The sequence below is a fragment of the Lactuca sativa genome, chromosome 6 (assembly GCF_002870075.4).
Source record: "Lactuca sativa cultivar Salinas chromosome 6, Lsat_Salinas_v11, whole genome shotgun sequence".
NCBI lineage: Eukaryota > Viridiplantae > Streptophyta > Magnoliopsida > Asterales > Asteraceae > Lactuca > Lactuca sativa.
In genome coordinates this window covers 51,630,716-51,647,170 of record NC_056628.2, presented here as the reverse complement: position 1 = coordinate 51,647,170, position 16,455 = coordinate 51,630,716, and the positions used below count along the sequence as shown (strand labels likewise).

The 16,455-nt window shown below is 39.9% G+C and overlaps 1 protein-coding gene across 1 annotated transcript; it reads left to right on the top strand.

The window, feature by feature from the left end:
* Positions 1 to 1,300: 1,300 nt before the first annotated feature.
* LOC111901388 (protein FAR1-RELATED SEQUENCE 5-like) lies at positions 1,301 to 5,936 on the top strand. Its single transcript, XM_052764907.1, has 9 exons — positions 1,301 to 1,328; positions 1,422 to 1,498; positions 2,240 to 2,326; positions 2,756 to 2,858; positions 3,327 to 4,131; positions 4,244 to 4,439; positions 4,618 to 5,034; positions 5,315 to 5,439; positions 5,558 to 5,936. The coding sequence occupies exons 1-9, from the start codon at positions 1,301 to 1,303 to the stop codon at positions 5,934 to 5,936; spliced, it is 2,217 nt and encodes a 738-aa protein (XP_052620867.1).
* Positions 5,937 to 16,455: the final 10,519 nt, after the last annotated feature.

Genomic DNA, 16,455 nt, shown 5'->3' with positions numbered 1-16,455 from the left:
AATACGTCATCGAAGTTTCAGATCTATAACCCTCCTCTTTGTCGTTGTTATGGTGAACCACCACAGTCGTCGCCGTGTCCTCCTTCAATGACAGATCTGCTCCGACGAGCCACCACTTTTTCTTCAGATCTGCTCTAGACAGCCGCCAAAACCACCAGATTTTTACTAAAATACGGTAGATCTCGAATGTATCAGATCTGGATCACGTCCTCATATCGCCAACGAAATTTGATCTAAGATTTCTGCAAGATCTCTTCCCCCTCTTCTCTTCCGGCGACTTCTTTCATCGTTGCCAAATCTTTTCTAACTACTGTTTACGCGTCCCGGTGAGTTCAACACGACTATGTGTGCTTTTTGGTCACGAGTTTCGGGAGAGATATGTTCTGGCAATCATTTCATGTGGTTTTCAAGCGTTATCGTTAAAAACAAAATGTTAGATTTACAAGAAGTGATTTTCCGGTAATGTTATATTAAGCTGTGAATTTTGTGTATTAAACCGTGAATTTGTTATATTAAGTTGTGAATTTTGGCTATTAAACAGTGAATTAACTGTATTATACTTGTAAATGAGCTATGGATATATTGTATTAAATTGCAATTTTTTATATTTTAAGCTATATTAAATTCACAAATTAATACATAGACATACTTCCATATATGAACGTATAAATGTAAACTTTAATTTGATAATACGGATGTGAATATATAGTTTTTGTGTATTAATCTGTGAATTTTATGTATTAAACTTATGATTGATTGTATTAAGAGTTTTAAGTTGATAATATGACTGTGAATTTTATACTTTTTGTTTATTAAGTTGTGAATTTATTGTAATAATTTGTAAATTTTATGTATTAAGCTATGATTTTTGTGTTTTCAACTGTGAATTAACTACATTAAGTTGTGAATTTTTTTTTAAACTGTGAATTGACTATATTAAGCTCCTAATTTTGTGTATTAAACTGTGATTTTTGTGTATAAGACTTTAAATTCACTGCGTTAAGCTATGAATTTTCTGTTTAAACAGTGAATTAATTATATTAAGTTGTGAATTGTATGTATTAAACGGTAATTGATTATATTAACCTGTGAACTGATATCTGAAAGTGTAAATGTAAGTTTTAAGATAAGAATATGATATTTCAGTGTATCAAATTGTTAATTTAATATATTAAGCTATGAATTTTATATATTAAACGGTAATTGGTTATATTAACTTGTGAACTGATTGCAACTTTAAGTGATTTTTTTAAAGTTTTTTGTTAAAATATAAATGATTTATGAATGAACTTCTGTATTAATGTTAGAATATGTTTATTTTTTGTGCTGTATAAGTACGTAAGAACGCATTAGTTTTTTTAATTGTTTTGTATTAAATTCAATATGAGTGAATTAAAACGTTTATTAAATTATGAATGTAGTATTTACCCTCTCATTGCATGACTATATATGCAGATCTGATTTTCAAGGAAAGATAGTTGCAATGTTGGCAAAAGTGGTCGGTATCAGCGTGTGCTAATGGTGGTGGTGGTAAAGTTTGGGTTTGAATTCATTAAATTTGTGAATTAGTGTAAAATAGATAGTATTAAGTTGTGAATTTTGTCTATTATACTGTAAATGGACTGTATAAATTTGCATTTTACATAAATTTTGGGTTAAAAATATAGAATGATGGTATGAATGAAAATATTAGACTTAAAAAACATGATTTTGCCATTTTCTTAACAAACAGACAAAAATTAAGATTTTAATATATTTAGTAATATTCACAATACATATTACTTATTAAATGTGAGTTTTTAGGGTTCTTAATCTTTTGTGGTTCTCATTTGAACCACTCCCTATATATATATATATATATATATATATATATATATATATATATATATATATATATATATATATATACATATATATATATATACATATATATATATATATATATATATATATATATATATATATATAGAGAGAGAGAGAGAGAGAGGTGGGTTCAATTGAGAATAAAAAAGGTTGAGAATGGGGGAATCATTCTCAGCCAATCATTTATCTAACATGTTCAAATTAAAAAAATACGCGTGTCCATTTTCATTAAGGGTATATTTGTAAACTAGTAACTTTTTTACATAGAACTTACATGTTCGTGTTATCAGGTTCCAATTTGATGATATCTTTATATCGTTTGAATCGAATATGAGGAATTCATTATCAAGATTATTTTCTTTATATAACTCGTTAGCTATTATACGTTTTCATTCCATTAATCGTGAAGTTTTGCATCTGTGCTTCAGTTTTCTACTTCTTTATCAGCTTCCGATTTGATCAGGTATGTATATCGTTTGAATCGGATAGATCGGAGTTATTTATATAACTCGTTAGCAATTATACGTTTTCATCTGTGTTTATAATTTATTTTGAATTACGATTATTATATTCCTTTTGGAGTTGTTTCATCAGAGTTCATTATCAAGATTATCAAGTTTCGAATATGTATTGGAGTTATTTCACCTGATTTTTGTTAAGTAGTTTGATATATTTATTTCATCAGTTATATCGTTGTAGTTTTTACGTTCTATACTGAGAGAGATTGCTTAATTACATCATATGATCATATATGATTTAAGTTTCTTTCAGATATTTTGTACGTTGAGGTGAGATATATTCGAAATTAACCAGGTTTTCATATTTACGACTTTTTTTTGTGAGATATATTCGATATATTCGATATTAAAATTGTTTTTGTTTATTTATATAGATCATTTGGTGTATTTTGTCGAATTCTAGTGTTATTGATGGTGATTCGTATTCTTCTATGAATGAGAGTGAAGAAGAAGATGTTGAGAACTCATTTTTTGAAGGTATCAGTTATTGAATTATTTTGTTGTTTTTAATTTTATTGATTATCATTTATTTACATATGAATATGTTAATATGAATAAATTGTTGTCTTATTCATATATGAATAAACGTGTGATAATTGTAATTTCGAATTTATTATTTTTTTCGTTTTATTCATATATGAATTAGTTATGTTTTATTTACATATGAATATGTTAAAATGAATAAATTGTTGTCTTATTCATATTATGAATAAACGTGTATTAATTGTAATTTTGAATTTATTATTTTTTTCGTTTTATTCAGATATGAATAAGTTATGTTTTATTATATATATTTTGAATCCTCATGAATTTTATGTATTCATATATGAATGTTTTTTGTTTTATTTATATGAGTTTTATGTATTCATATATATATATATATATATATATATATATATATATATATATATATATTATTGTTTTATTCATGCATTATTATTTTAGGTGGTGAATCTTCAAGTTCAGTACATGATGCACAATATTTTGATGATATAATTGGAGAACATGTCTATAAGCCAGATGTACCTGTTCAACTTATTCCTTTTAAGGGTTTAGTCTTCAAATCATTAAAGTTGGCTATCAAAATGTATTCTGAGTATGCTGAAATTGGTGGTTTTGATGTTAGACTGAGCACACAGTCAAGGTTTGATAACAAGATTATAAAGAAGAAACATGTTATATGTAATCATGGTGGTAAACAGAAAAAGAAATCTTGTGAAACATTAGGTACAAGTGGTGTTAGGAGGAAACGAAATTCAAATTCAAGAGCTATTGGTTGTCAAGCAAAGATTTTATTTGAATCTGTGTATGGAACTCCAGATTATAAAGTTTTTCAGTTTGATGAACTTCACAACCTTCCACTTGAGAAGAGAAGCGATTTAAAAAAGGCGAGACAAATGTCATATTCAGAAAAAGAGTTTATTGTGCGTGCTTCCACATCAAAAATAGGTCCAACTATGGCTCATAAGTTGAGGGCAAGTCTGAAACGTGGGTATGAGTTTGTAAAGCCCAAAGTAGTTGACTATAAAAATTTAAAGAGAGATATCAACAGGGTTATTGGTTATAAAGATGCCCAAATGATAGTAAACACAATGAATGACCGTCGAGCTCACTATCCAAATTACTCATTTGAGTTTAATTGTCAAGATGATGTTTTGGACTGTATGTTTTGGGCTGATGAAATGGAGAAGGCATATTATGCTGAATTTGGTGATGTTATCTCGTTTGATGCGACTTTCCGAACAAACAAGTAAGTTATTTTATCTACTTTTGTTTATAGCTTATTCATATATAAATATTTTTATATTCACTTATTAATACATCAAAAATTGACTCTAATGAACATTTTTTTTGTGTGTTAGGTATCGAATGGTTTTTGTTCCGTTTACTGCTATTGACCATCATAAAAAATCGGTTACTGTTGGATCTGGGTTGCTAAGCAATGAAAGCATTGAGTCTTACTCTTGGTTGCTTAAAGCATTTCTTAAAACTCATGGGAAAGAACCAACACTTTTTTTAACTGATCAAGATGCTGCAATAAAACAAGCTGTTGAGAATGTGTTTCGTAATTCAAAGCACCGATTATGTATGTGGCATATAATGAAAAAGTTGAAAAAAAGGTATTATTTTAATATATTTGAAATATATTACTTATTAGTATATTCATTTATGAATATTGATTGTTATTTTACTTATTATTATTTATTCATTTATGAATATTTTTGTTTTAATACAGATATCAAATGATTTATTTACAAACACAGACTTTAGAAAAAGGTTTTCGAAGCTTGTTTGGGACATTAATATGAAACCTGATGTTTTTGAGGTGAAGTGGGGTTTGCTTATGAAGGAATTCAATCTTGAAGACACAAGATGGTTTAAAGACATGTTTACAATACGTGATTCATGGATACCTGGATATTTTAGTGATATTACAATGTGTGGTTTGATGAAGACTACATCGAGGTCAGAGAGTATGAATTCATTCTTTAATACATATTCAAAAAGTGGGAACTTACTTTTGAATTTCATGATGAATTACGACACTGCCATTCAAAAGCAAAGGAATACTCAACGAGAGCTTGATAGGGCATCAAAGAAAGCATCATATAAAATGCAAACACCTCGAGAAATAGAACTGCAAGCATCAAAGGTTTATACAAGTACATTATTTTTTGAGGTGCAAAAACAAATATATAAAGCATGTTTTTTCTGTACGTACTCATATGTTGGTATTGAAGATGGTTGGGAAGTTTACATTGTGCAGCACAACAACAGTAAAAGTGATTTTAAAAATGAATTTAAGGTAATTTTAGTTGTTTTTTATGAAAAATGTAATAATATTCATATATGAATATTATATGAATATATATGAGTGTTGATATGAGTAGTCTTATATGAATGTAAATGTGTAAATTTTGTTTTTGTATCAGGTTGAAATAAAAGCTGAAGAGAAAAAAATAAATTGCAGTTGTGAACATTTTAAGTGTATGGGTGTTTTATGCAGACATGCTTTTACAATAATGATGAGATGTGGTATTAAAGAAATTCCTGAAAGGTACATTTTGAAGAGATGGAGAAAGGATGTGATATGAAGAAATTATCGTTTTAGTTATGTTCAATCCGATTCAGGTGATTGTGAAAAATGTAAAGCTAGTCAATGATTCATATTATAGTTTTGAATCATGTTTGGATATTGTAAGAGATGACAAAAAGAGATTGACTTTGTTTGCTGAGAAACAACAAATGTTGTTGAAGGAGTTTGAGAGTGATTATATTTCTCCTGGATTGAAAAGCAAGACAGATGGTGAAGTCGTATGCAAGCTTTTGGGTGTTACTATTCCTATTCCAGAAGAGATTAATATTCATGTTCCTGAAGTTCAAAGCAATAAAGGTACTGGAATCAAGAAAAGAATTCCAAGTGCAGGTGAAGTAGCATATGAAAATTCTAAAAAAGAACATAGAATGTGTTCAGGATGTGGAAAGCGGGTTCCACACAATTTACGTACTTGTCCAGAAAGAGTTGGAGCTGCTAAATCAGCAAAAGACAGTTAGGGATTTTTTTTATTCATTTATGAATATATGCAGATAAAAACAATAAACAATAATATTCATGTATGAATAATACACATTTATATTGATATGGTAAATTGATATGTTGATATTTGTTTTTTAAATTACTATAAAATAAGTTATATTGATATTGTGAATTATTTATAAATGAATATAAATATGTGAAATTTGTTATACTAATAAATAAGTAATGTTCATATATGAACTTTTTTATGTTAATATCTGAACTTTGTTATACTAACATATTACTTTGAACTTATTCATAAATGAATATATCATATTCGTATTCATTTATGAATAAATAAAAATAAATTTTGAAAATATTTGAATATAAAAAAATGACATAAATAAGCAAACTTGTTTCTACTAATAAGTTAGTTATATTCATATATGAAATTTGTTATATTCATATATGAACTTTGTTATACTGACATATTACTCCTAATTTAATCATAAATGAAGATATCATATTCGTATTCATTTATGAATAAACATAAATAAAATTTGAAAATATTTAAATATAAAAAACTGACGGAAATAAGCGAAGTTGTTTCTATTACATAATCATTCAACACAAGATAATAAAAGCTGTTCATAAGACTTTCACAAAATATTAAAACGATGTTCAACAATATTTAACAAACCATTTAAAACTTGTTTCGTAGAATCATCTTACATGTACTTCAAATCCATTCATCTTCAACACAAACTGTTCTATAGCATCACACTTCAACATTCTTTCATCTTCACAAGCAATCATTAATATTCTTTTAACCTTTTTTGAATTGCTTGCATAGCTTTGTATGCATGATCAGTACGCACTTTGAATTCAACTTTTTGATATTTTTCTGCAAGATCCAACACCTTAGCCTTCAACATGTTAATTTCAGAAGTTAGCATTATGTGTGCATATCTTTGCCTGAGCTTCTCTAAAGTAGTTTGCTGAACTGCACTTTCTTTATAAAGACCTGGTTTCCACTTTGAGAGTGGTTGTCCCATATAGGTCTCCATATGTCTCATTGCAAAGACCCCACAATCAACTTTGTTTTTAACTGTTCTCCATGACATTTCAAGTCGTTAGGGTTTGATACTTTCTTTTGAGATTGCATTAGCTCTTGGATGGTTTATTTCTTTAAAGTATCTCACAAACAAATTTTTCTGATCATTAAATAAAATAAAAGTTAGATATGTAATAAATTGGTTCTTTTATGTTGTTGTGAACTGGGTACATACCAAAGGTTTCGTTATGTAACGACCCGTCTCCGGTATGATAATTCCTTGGTATTTATTTTTTAAGTTTTATAAGAGGGACTCGGCGAGTTCATATCCTGACTCGCCGAGTAGGGTCGGGTTTTCAAGCACGTGTTAGCTGGCGACTCGGCGAGTCCATATTCTGGACTTGGCGAGTCTGTCCGTCTGGGAGAAACCCTAAATCCCCGGGTTGCCCACTATTTAAGCCACCTTATAGCCCCCAATCTCGCCTCCTTTACCCTCAAAAGCTGTGAGAAAACCCTAATTCGTTCTTGAGTGATTCTAAGTGATTTTTGTGTGCTATTGTGAAGGCTTGAAGAAGGAGAAGAAGAAAGGAACAAGGAGAAGGATTGGAGAGCAGAGATTCAAGGGAAAGCAAGAGCTCTTAGAGGTATTTTCGGATTTCCTTCTCTTTTATGCCTTAAACCCCCTTTCTAGATCTTGTTAATGCCTTCTTAAAGCCTTATGTTGGTATGGAAGCTCTCTTATGTCGAGATAACCTTAGATCTGTTCATTTAGGAGTTGTAGAGCCCAGATCTATTGCCTTTATGGAGCTATTTTGCATATTAACCCTAGATCTACCCCTTTTAAGCATCTTTTAGCCTTTATTCCCTTGTTCATGTGTTTGTACACGTAAAGTTGGAAACTTTACGTGGTAAATCAGCTTATTGGACTCAGATCTATCATTTGTATGTATTGGATTCGAGCAGAATCGAGTGTAGAATAGTTGCATGGCGGTGACTCAGCGAGTCGGAAGAACGACTCGGCGAGTCGAGTCGCGAGTCCCCGATTTCTTCCTTTTGAGCGGTGTCGAGTGGGCCCAGTGAGTAGTGGAGTGGATTCAGCGAGTTTGAGGGTAGACTCAGTTATGGAGGGACTCGGCGAGTTGTTCATACAACTCGGCGAGTCCAAGGCAATCTTCTTAAGCTCAAGAACAACTCGTCGAGTTGTTCATATGACTCGGCGAGTCGGATGAAGATTGTCTGAGTTCTTGGATCGAATGAGTACTCGTCGAGTCGATGCCATACTCGACGAGTAGCAGCGAGTAGGGTCGAGGAGTGAGAATAGGGACTCGGCGAGTTGGCGGCCCAACTCGGCGAGTCAGATCAACTGTGGGTTGACTTTGACCGAGAGTTGACTTTGGCCAAGGGTAAAAGAGTCATTTTACCTAGTGCAGTGTTTAGTATTTGATTGAGTGTGTTTATGGACTTGTAGCCGGGGAGATACCGGAGCAGCAGCAGTTAGCCCTCAGAGTTATTCACTCAGCAGCCAGTTCACGAGGTGAGTTCCTTTTCAGTAGAAACGGGTCTAAGGCCACAATGCCGGCCCGTTTAGCTAGCAGTAGTATCCGGATTTTTATCCGATGCAGTAGTTAGCATGTTTGATGCCTTTGTGGCTCAGACAGGGTTATGTGTGTTCATGTTAAGTGATACGTTTATGTTATGATCAGTCAGCTTCGTACTTCGGTCCGATGTCAGCTTCGGACTTCGGTTCGATGTAGGGGACAAGGTCCCAGTCAGCTTCGGACTTCGGTCCGATGTCAGCTTCGGACTTCGGTTCGATGTAGGGGACAAGGTCCCAGTCAGCTTCGGAATTCGGTCCGATGTCAGCTTCGGACTCCGGTTCGATGTAGGGGACAAGGTCCCAGTCAGCTTCGGACTTCGGTCTGATATGAGCTTCGGACTCCGGTCCGATGTAGGGGACAAGGTCCCAGTCAGTCAGCTTCGGACTTCGGTCCGATGGATGGGGCAAGGCCCCAGTATGTGCTTGATATATTATTGTATGGTATGTGCTAGCAGAGGGAAGAGCTCGGGTTGATGGCATCGCACACACCACAGCTTCATCTTTTATCATGGGAGTTGATATAGTTCTTGATTTTTATATGACATGGATATGATACAGTTTTCCGCACAGTGTTTTATTATTATTTTGAGATATAGCATGTATGGTTTTACGATATGACACTCAGATTATGGTTTTTGGGTATGTTGAAAAATGAAATTTTTGGGTCGTATTTTTGGGTCGTTTCAAGTTGGTATCAGAGCCCTGGTTTGAGGGATTCGGATGCACTTCCGGGTGTATCTGAACTCAAACTAAGGGGAAATAAAAAGATTTTTCTAAAAAGGAAAATGTTTTCTAAAGGAGTTTTGAAAGCACTTAGAAGGAAAGAAATTTTTAAACAAGATAAGGGTGTGGTGCATGCGATCAACCGAGCTCAAGTAAGTACTCCCAAATTACCCATACAAGTTAATTGTTCAGTTTCAGTTTCAGTAGAAAAGCATGCTAGTATAGGACTAAGGATCTAGGAGGATGCCTTATGTACCTGTTTTATGTGTTACAGCTTTATGAGTATTGCATGCTAGTATTGAGTAGACAACAGTAGGATAGCCTGTTTAGGTTATGCCTGATAGTATGAGCTTAGCATTGTATGCTAGTACAGTTTCTCGTTTTGAGAATAGTTTTGCCTGAGTATGTTTCCTTTATCCGAATGCTGCTTGCTTCGTGCTTTGTGGGAGTTCTGAGTGATGGAAGTTAGCCATTAGGTGAACACGTCACACCACATGTGATCCGGGTTGAATAATCCCAGAGTGCTGGAACTGGCCCTATTGCGCAGCTCTTGTTTGAGTCCAACCGTTATAGGGATGACTCTTTTACTTGAAGGATTATCTGATCTTCGTCACATGTGATGGTGTTCAGGTGGTGGCTAATTAGCATTATAAGGAGACCTTCAGCAGCTGAGGACTAGTTGAGTTGAGCCTGAGGTTTCCCTAGGGCAAGCCTAGGATGAGAGTAGCAGAGATCAGTAGTAGTAGAAGTGACTTGGTGGAGTCAAGGCAGTTCTTGAAGAAAGTACGGATAGATGTGGAAGGTAGTATGGGCCCGTACTACTGAAAGCAGAGGATCCGTACTCGAATCAAGAAAGGCTGAGACAAGACCAGGAAGCTAGTTATAGTATCAATGATCCCTTGAGATATTTCGGTTTTCTGATGTAGTTGTGATATGTTTCAGAATGGTGGTTTTACGTTTGAGACCAGCAGCCGGCAGTGGAGGTGCCGGGGAGGGATCAGGTTCAGGCTCGGGGGATGAGCGCATCGATGAGCAGACCCGAGAGTTTCTTTCTTCGGAGATTACGCGCATCATTATAGAGCAGACTCCTGTGATCTTCGGTTCGATTAAGGAGGGGATTCTAGAGCTGATGGAAGAGAGATTGGGCACCTTCCGTGCCGAGATGGCGGCCATGATGGGGTCGCGCACCCTTACTTTCAGGGAGTTCAGGGCATGTGGAGCTCCGGACTATCATGGGGCGCGAGACCCCATAGCGAGCACCAGATGGTTGGCGGATGTGGCCAACGCTTTCCGTACTAGCAGATGTCCCGAGGGGGACAAGGTCAGATTGGCGTCCTGTCTTCTGAAGGACAGGGCACGGGATTGGTGGGAGGAGGTCGGACATGCCATTGGGGATGATGCAGCATTGGACGCCATGAACTGGGCTGATTTCTCTACCAGGTTCAGGGCGGACTTTGCACCGGTCATTGAGGTGCAACAGCTAGCTAGGGAGTTTCAGGACCTCACCCAGACTACAGAGACAGTGGCGGAGATCACCGCCAAGTTCAGGGAGAGGGCTCTTCTCGTTCCTCAGTACGTAGCTGATGAGGAAATGAAGAAGGCCCGATACCATGAGATGTTGTGGAGCGATATCCGCCAGTTTGTGAGCCGGTCCAGCTGTAAAACGCTGGAAGATATGATTGCTAGGGCTCGGGAGAGGGAGATTGATCTCGAGATGGAGAAGAAGAGGAAACCGGAGGCGGTTTCGGGTTCAGGCGGTTCGGGCAAAAAGCCCAGGGTTTCAGATCACAGGTCCAGGGGACAGCCGAGCCACGGTCGATGTGGTAGGTGTGGGAAGATGCACGAAGGAGCGTGCAAGGCAGGGAGTCCCGGCTGCTACAAGTGCGGTCGGATTGGACATTTGAGTAGGGATTGTACGGCTACTGCTGCTGCTGTTGCAGCATCATATCTGATTTGCTTTCAGTGCAATCAGAGGGGACATAAAAAGTCCCAGTGTCCGAGTTTAGCTGCAGCAGGGAAGGTGGTTGCACCTGCCCCTGCTACTTTGAGGATTACAGATGGCCGGCAAGGCTGAGCTGAGGCGCCAGTGGCGAAGAGTAGGGCTTTTCAGATGACAGCAGAGGAGGTGCGGGCGACTCCTGATGTGGTAACGGGTATGTATCTTCCCTTCATCTCTTATTAATTATCATTGATTGAATATTGCTTATGATTGTATGTTTTATTTAGGGTCGTTCTCTGTGAACGACATTTCTGCCTTGGTATTGTTCGATTCGGGGGCTACCCGATCATTCGTATCGCTTGCGCTTAGCAAGAGATTTAGTAGAGCTCCTGGGGAGCTGGATTGTCCATTAGAGGCTGAGATAGCAGATGATCGGACCGTGAGGGTCGACAGAGTGCATAGAGGGTGCTCTCTTCAGTTATTTGATGAGCAGTTTTCAGTGGATCTGGTACCTATTCCCCTGCGAGGGAATAAGGTATTGTGGGCATGGATTGGCTAAGCCCCAATGGGGCGGTGATTGATTGTGAGCTTCAGCTAGTGAGGGTTCGCACTCCCAGTGGGGGAGAGTTAGTGATTCAGGGCGAGAGGCCACAGCGAGGACCGACCTTTTGTTCCGCCGCAAGGGCGAGGCGCTATGTTCAGCAGGGTTGCGCCGGTTTTGTAGCTTACGTCTTGGATGCCTGAGAGAAGGGCAAGACGACAGTTGATGATGTTTCTATTGTTCGAGACTACCCGGACGTATTTCCCGAGGATTTGCCGGGGATACCTCCTAAGAGACAGGTCGAGTTCAGGTTCGACCTAATTCCTGGTGCGGCTCCGATAGCCAAAGCACCATATCGACTAGCTCCCCCTGAGATGCAGGAGTTGTCTACACAGCTGCAGGAGCTGTTAGACAAGGGTTTCATTCGGCCGAGCAGTTCTCCTTGGGGAGCGCCGATCCTGTTTGTGAGGAAGAAGGATGGGTCGCATCGTATGTGTATAGATTATCGGGAGTTGAATAAGGTAACGGTGAAGAACCGTTACCCACTTCCGAGGATAGATGATTTGTTTGATCAGCTTCAGGGAGCGTCTTGGTTCTCCAAGATCGATCTACGCTCCGGTTATCATCAGATGCGGGTTAGAGATGAGGATGTACAGAAGACTACTTTCAGGACTAGGTATGGTCATTATGAGTTTGTGGTGATGCCATTTGGGCTCACCAATGCTCCAGCCGCGTTCATGGATCTCATGAACCGCGTGTGTAGGCCGATGCTGGATCGGTCAGTGATAGTGTTCATAGATGATATCTTGGTATATTCCAAGACGCAGGATCAGCACGAGGAGCACCTGCGGGAGGTGCTGGTGGCTTTGAGGAGGGAGAAACTTTTCGCAAAGTTCTCCAAATGTGAGTTCTGGTTGCGCGAGGTGCAGTTCCTTGGTCACCTCGTCAACCAGAAGGGTATTTTGGTAGATCCGGCCAAGATAGAGGCCGTGATGCAGTGGGAGGTCCCGAAGTCTCCATCTGAGATTCGGAGCTTCCTAGGGTTGGCAGGATATTATCGGAGATTTATTCAGGATTTCTCCAAGATAGCAGTGCCGCTCACCCGACTGACCAAGAAGTCAGTGGTATTTCGTTGGGGTCCTAAGCAGCAGACAGCGTTCGAGACCCTCAGGCAGAGATTGTGCGAGGCTCCGATCCTTACCTTGCCAGAGGGAGTAGAGGACTTCGTAGTTTATTGTGATGCCTCGATCACAGGTATGGGAGCAGTTTTGATGCAGCGAGGCCATGTGATAGCTTATGCCTCGAGACAGTTGAAGCCTCACGAGGCTAATTATCCTACCCATGATTTGGACCTGGGGGCAGTTGTGTTTGCCCTCAAGATTTGGAGGCATTACCTTTATGGGGTCCGTTGTACTATTTACACGGATCACAAGAGTTTGAGGTACCTTATGGATCAGCCGAGTCTGAACATGAGGCAGAGGAGGTGGTTGGATGTGCTAAAGGATTACGACTGTGAGATCCTTTACCATCCAGGGAAGGCCAACGTGGTGGCCGACGCCCTAAGCCGCAAAGTGTCGGCGGCCCCTATCAGAGATCTATGTTTGAGGATGACAGTGATCACTCAGTTGTTGGAGCGGATCAAGGAGGCTCAGGTGGAGGGCCTCAAGGAGGAGAGACAGAAGTGTGAGAGGATCGTGGGCCGAGTAGCCTCGTTTGATTATGATAGTCGTGGTTTGCTGACGCTTCACGGGAGAGTGTGGGTACCGTACTGGGGTGGAGTACGGCAAGTGTTGATGGATGAGGCTCATAAGTCTCGGTTTTCTATCCACCCAGGGGCGACGAAGATGTATCGAGATCTTCGACCTGATTATTGGTGGCCCTGCATGAAGCGGGACGTCGCCTGGTACATCGAGAGATGTCTGACCTGCCGGAAGGTCAAGGCGGAGCACCAGAGACCTCACGGCAGGATGCAGCCGTTAGACATTCCTGTGTGGAAATGGGAGGACATCACCATGGATTTTGTCACCAAGCTTCCCCGGACCGCACGTGGAGTGGATTCGATATGGGTAGTAGTGGATCGGTTGACGAAGAGTGTTCATTTTATCCCGATCCAGGAGAGTATATCGGCGGAGAAGTTAGCCGATATCTATGTGCGAGAGATTGTGGCATGTCATGGAGTGCCGATATCGGTGGTGTCAGACCGAGATGTCCGTTTCACATCCAGATTTTGGAAGCGGTTCCACGACGAGATGGGTACTCGTCTCCATTTCAGCACCGCTTTCCACCCTCAGACGGACGGGCAGAGCGAGAGGACGATCCAGACTCTCGAGGACATGCTTAGGGCATATGTCCTAGATTTCGGTGGCAGTTGGGATACGTATCTTCCGTTAGCGGAATTCTCGTATAACAACAGTTATCATGCGAGCATTGATCGACCTCCCTTTGAGATGCTGTATGGGAGGAAGTGTAGGACCCCGATTTGTTGGGGCGAGGTCGGTCAGCGGGTCATCGGGAGCACGGGGGTGGTGCTCAAGACGACTGAGTTGATCCAGCAGGTCCGTAGTAGACTGCAGACTGCTCAGAGTCGGCAGAAGAGCTACGCCGATAGGAGGCGTTCGGATTTGGAGTTCCAGGTGGGGGATATGGTCCTTCTGAAGGTCTCACCTTGGAAGGGTGTCATCAGGTTCCGGAAGAGGGGAAAGTTGGGCCCCAGATTTATTGGTCCTTTCAGGGTTTTGGCCCGGGTGGGTCGGGTTGCTTATCGGCTAGATCTTCCTGAGGAGCTTAGTCAGATCCACAACACTTTCCATGTGTCTCAGTTGAGGAAGTGTCTGGTGGATGAGTCAGCAGTCGTTCCCCTAGAGGATATTCAGGTTGATAGTAGCCTGAATTATATTGAGAGGCCGGTCGCGATTCTGGACCGGAAGACCAAGACCTTGAGGAACAAGGTAATTCAGTTAGTGATGGTGCAGTGGCAGCACCGGAAGGGATCAGAATGGACGTGGGAGGCTGAGGAGGAGATGAGGGAGCACTACCCAGAGATATTTGCAGATTCAGCCGTAGCAGACTTCGAGGACGAAGTCTGAGATAAGTGGGGGAGTATTGTAACGACCCGTCTCCGGTATGATAATTCCTTGGTATTTATTTTTTAAGTTTTATAAGAGGGACTCGGCGAGTTCATATCCTGACTCGCCGAGTAGGGTCGGGTTTTCGAGCACGTGTTAGCTGGCGACTCGGCGAGTCCATATTCTGGACTCGGCGAGTCTGTCCGTCTGGGAGAAACCCTAAATCCCCGGGTTGCCCATTATTTAAGCCACCTTATAGCCCCCAATCTCGCCTCCTTCACCCTCAAAAGCTGTGAGAAAACCCTAATTCGTTCTTGAGTGATTCTAAGTGATTTTTGTGTGCTATTGTGAAGGCTTGAAGAAGGAGAAGAAGAAAGGAACAAGGAGAAGGATTGGAGAGCAGAGATTCAAGGGAAAGCAAGAGCTCTTAGAGGTATTTTCGGATTTCCTTCTCTTTTATGCCTTAAACCCCCTTTCTAGATCTTGTTAATGCCTTCTTAAAGCCTTATGTTGGTATGGAAGCTCTTTTATGTCGAGATAACCTTAGATCTGTTCATTTAGGAGTTGTAGAGCCCAGATCTATTGCCTTTATGGAGCTATTTTGCATATTAACCCTAGATCTACCCCTTTTAAGCATCTTTTAGCCTTTATTCCCTTGTTCATGTGTTTGTACACGTAAAGTTGGAAACTTTACGTGGTAAATCAGCTTATTGGACTCAGATCTATCATTTGTATGTATTGGATTCGAGCAGAATCGAGTGTAGAATAGTTGCATGGCGGTGACTCAGCGAGTCGGAAGAACGACTCGGCGAGTCGAGTCGCGAGTCCCCGATTTCTTCCTTTTGAGCGGTGTCGAGTGGGCCCAGTGAGTAGTGGAGTGGATTCAGCGAGTTTGAGGGTAGACTCAGTTATGGAGGGACTCGGCGAGTTGTTCATACAACTCGGCGAGTCCAAGGCAATCTTCTTAAGCTCAAGAACAACTCGTCGAGTTGTTCATATGACTCGGCGAGTCGGATGAAGATTGTCTGAGTTCTTGGATCGAATGAGTACTCGTCGAGTCGATGCCATACTCGACGAGTAGCAGCGAGTAGGGTCGAGGAGTGAGAATAGGGACTCGGCGAGTTGGCGGCCCAACTCGGCGAGTCAGGTCAACTGTGGGTTGACTTTGACCGAGAGTTGACTTTGGCCAAGGGTAAAAGAGTCATTTTACCCAGTGCAGTGTTTAGTATTTGATTGAGTGTGTTTATGGACTTGTAGCCGGGGAGATACCGGAGCAGCAGCAGTTAGCCCTCAGAGTTATTCACTCAGCAGCCAGTTCACGAGGTGAGTTCCTTTTCAGTAGAAACGGGTCTAAGGCCACAATGCCGGCCCGTTTAGCTAGCAGTAGTATCCGGATTTTTATCCGATGCAGTAGTTAGCATGTTTGATGCCTTCGTGGCTCAGACAGGGTTATGTGTGTTCATGTTAAGTGATACGTTTATGTTATGATCAGTCAGCTTCGGACTTCGGTCCGATGTCAGCTTCGGACTTCAGTTCGATGTAGGGGACAAGGTCCCAGTCAGCTTCAGACTTCGGTCCGATGTCAGCTTCGGACTTCGGTTCGATGTAGGGGACAAGGTCCCAGTCAGCTTCGGAATT

Bases quoted from the DNA above. Each gene is read 5' to 3' on its own strand.
- LOC111901388 (XM_052764907.1), top strand. From the start codon at position 1,301: ATGTTAGAATATGTTTATTTTTTGTGCT. The intron at 1,329-1,421 runs GTATAAGTACGT...TTATGAATGTAG, and splicing joins ATATGTTTATTTTTTGTGCT to TATTTACCCTCTCATTGCAT. The intron at 1,499-2,239 runs GTCGGTATCAGC...ATAACTCGTTAG, and splicing joins TTGCAATGTTGGCAAAAGTG to CTATTATACGTTTTCATTCC.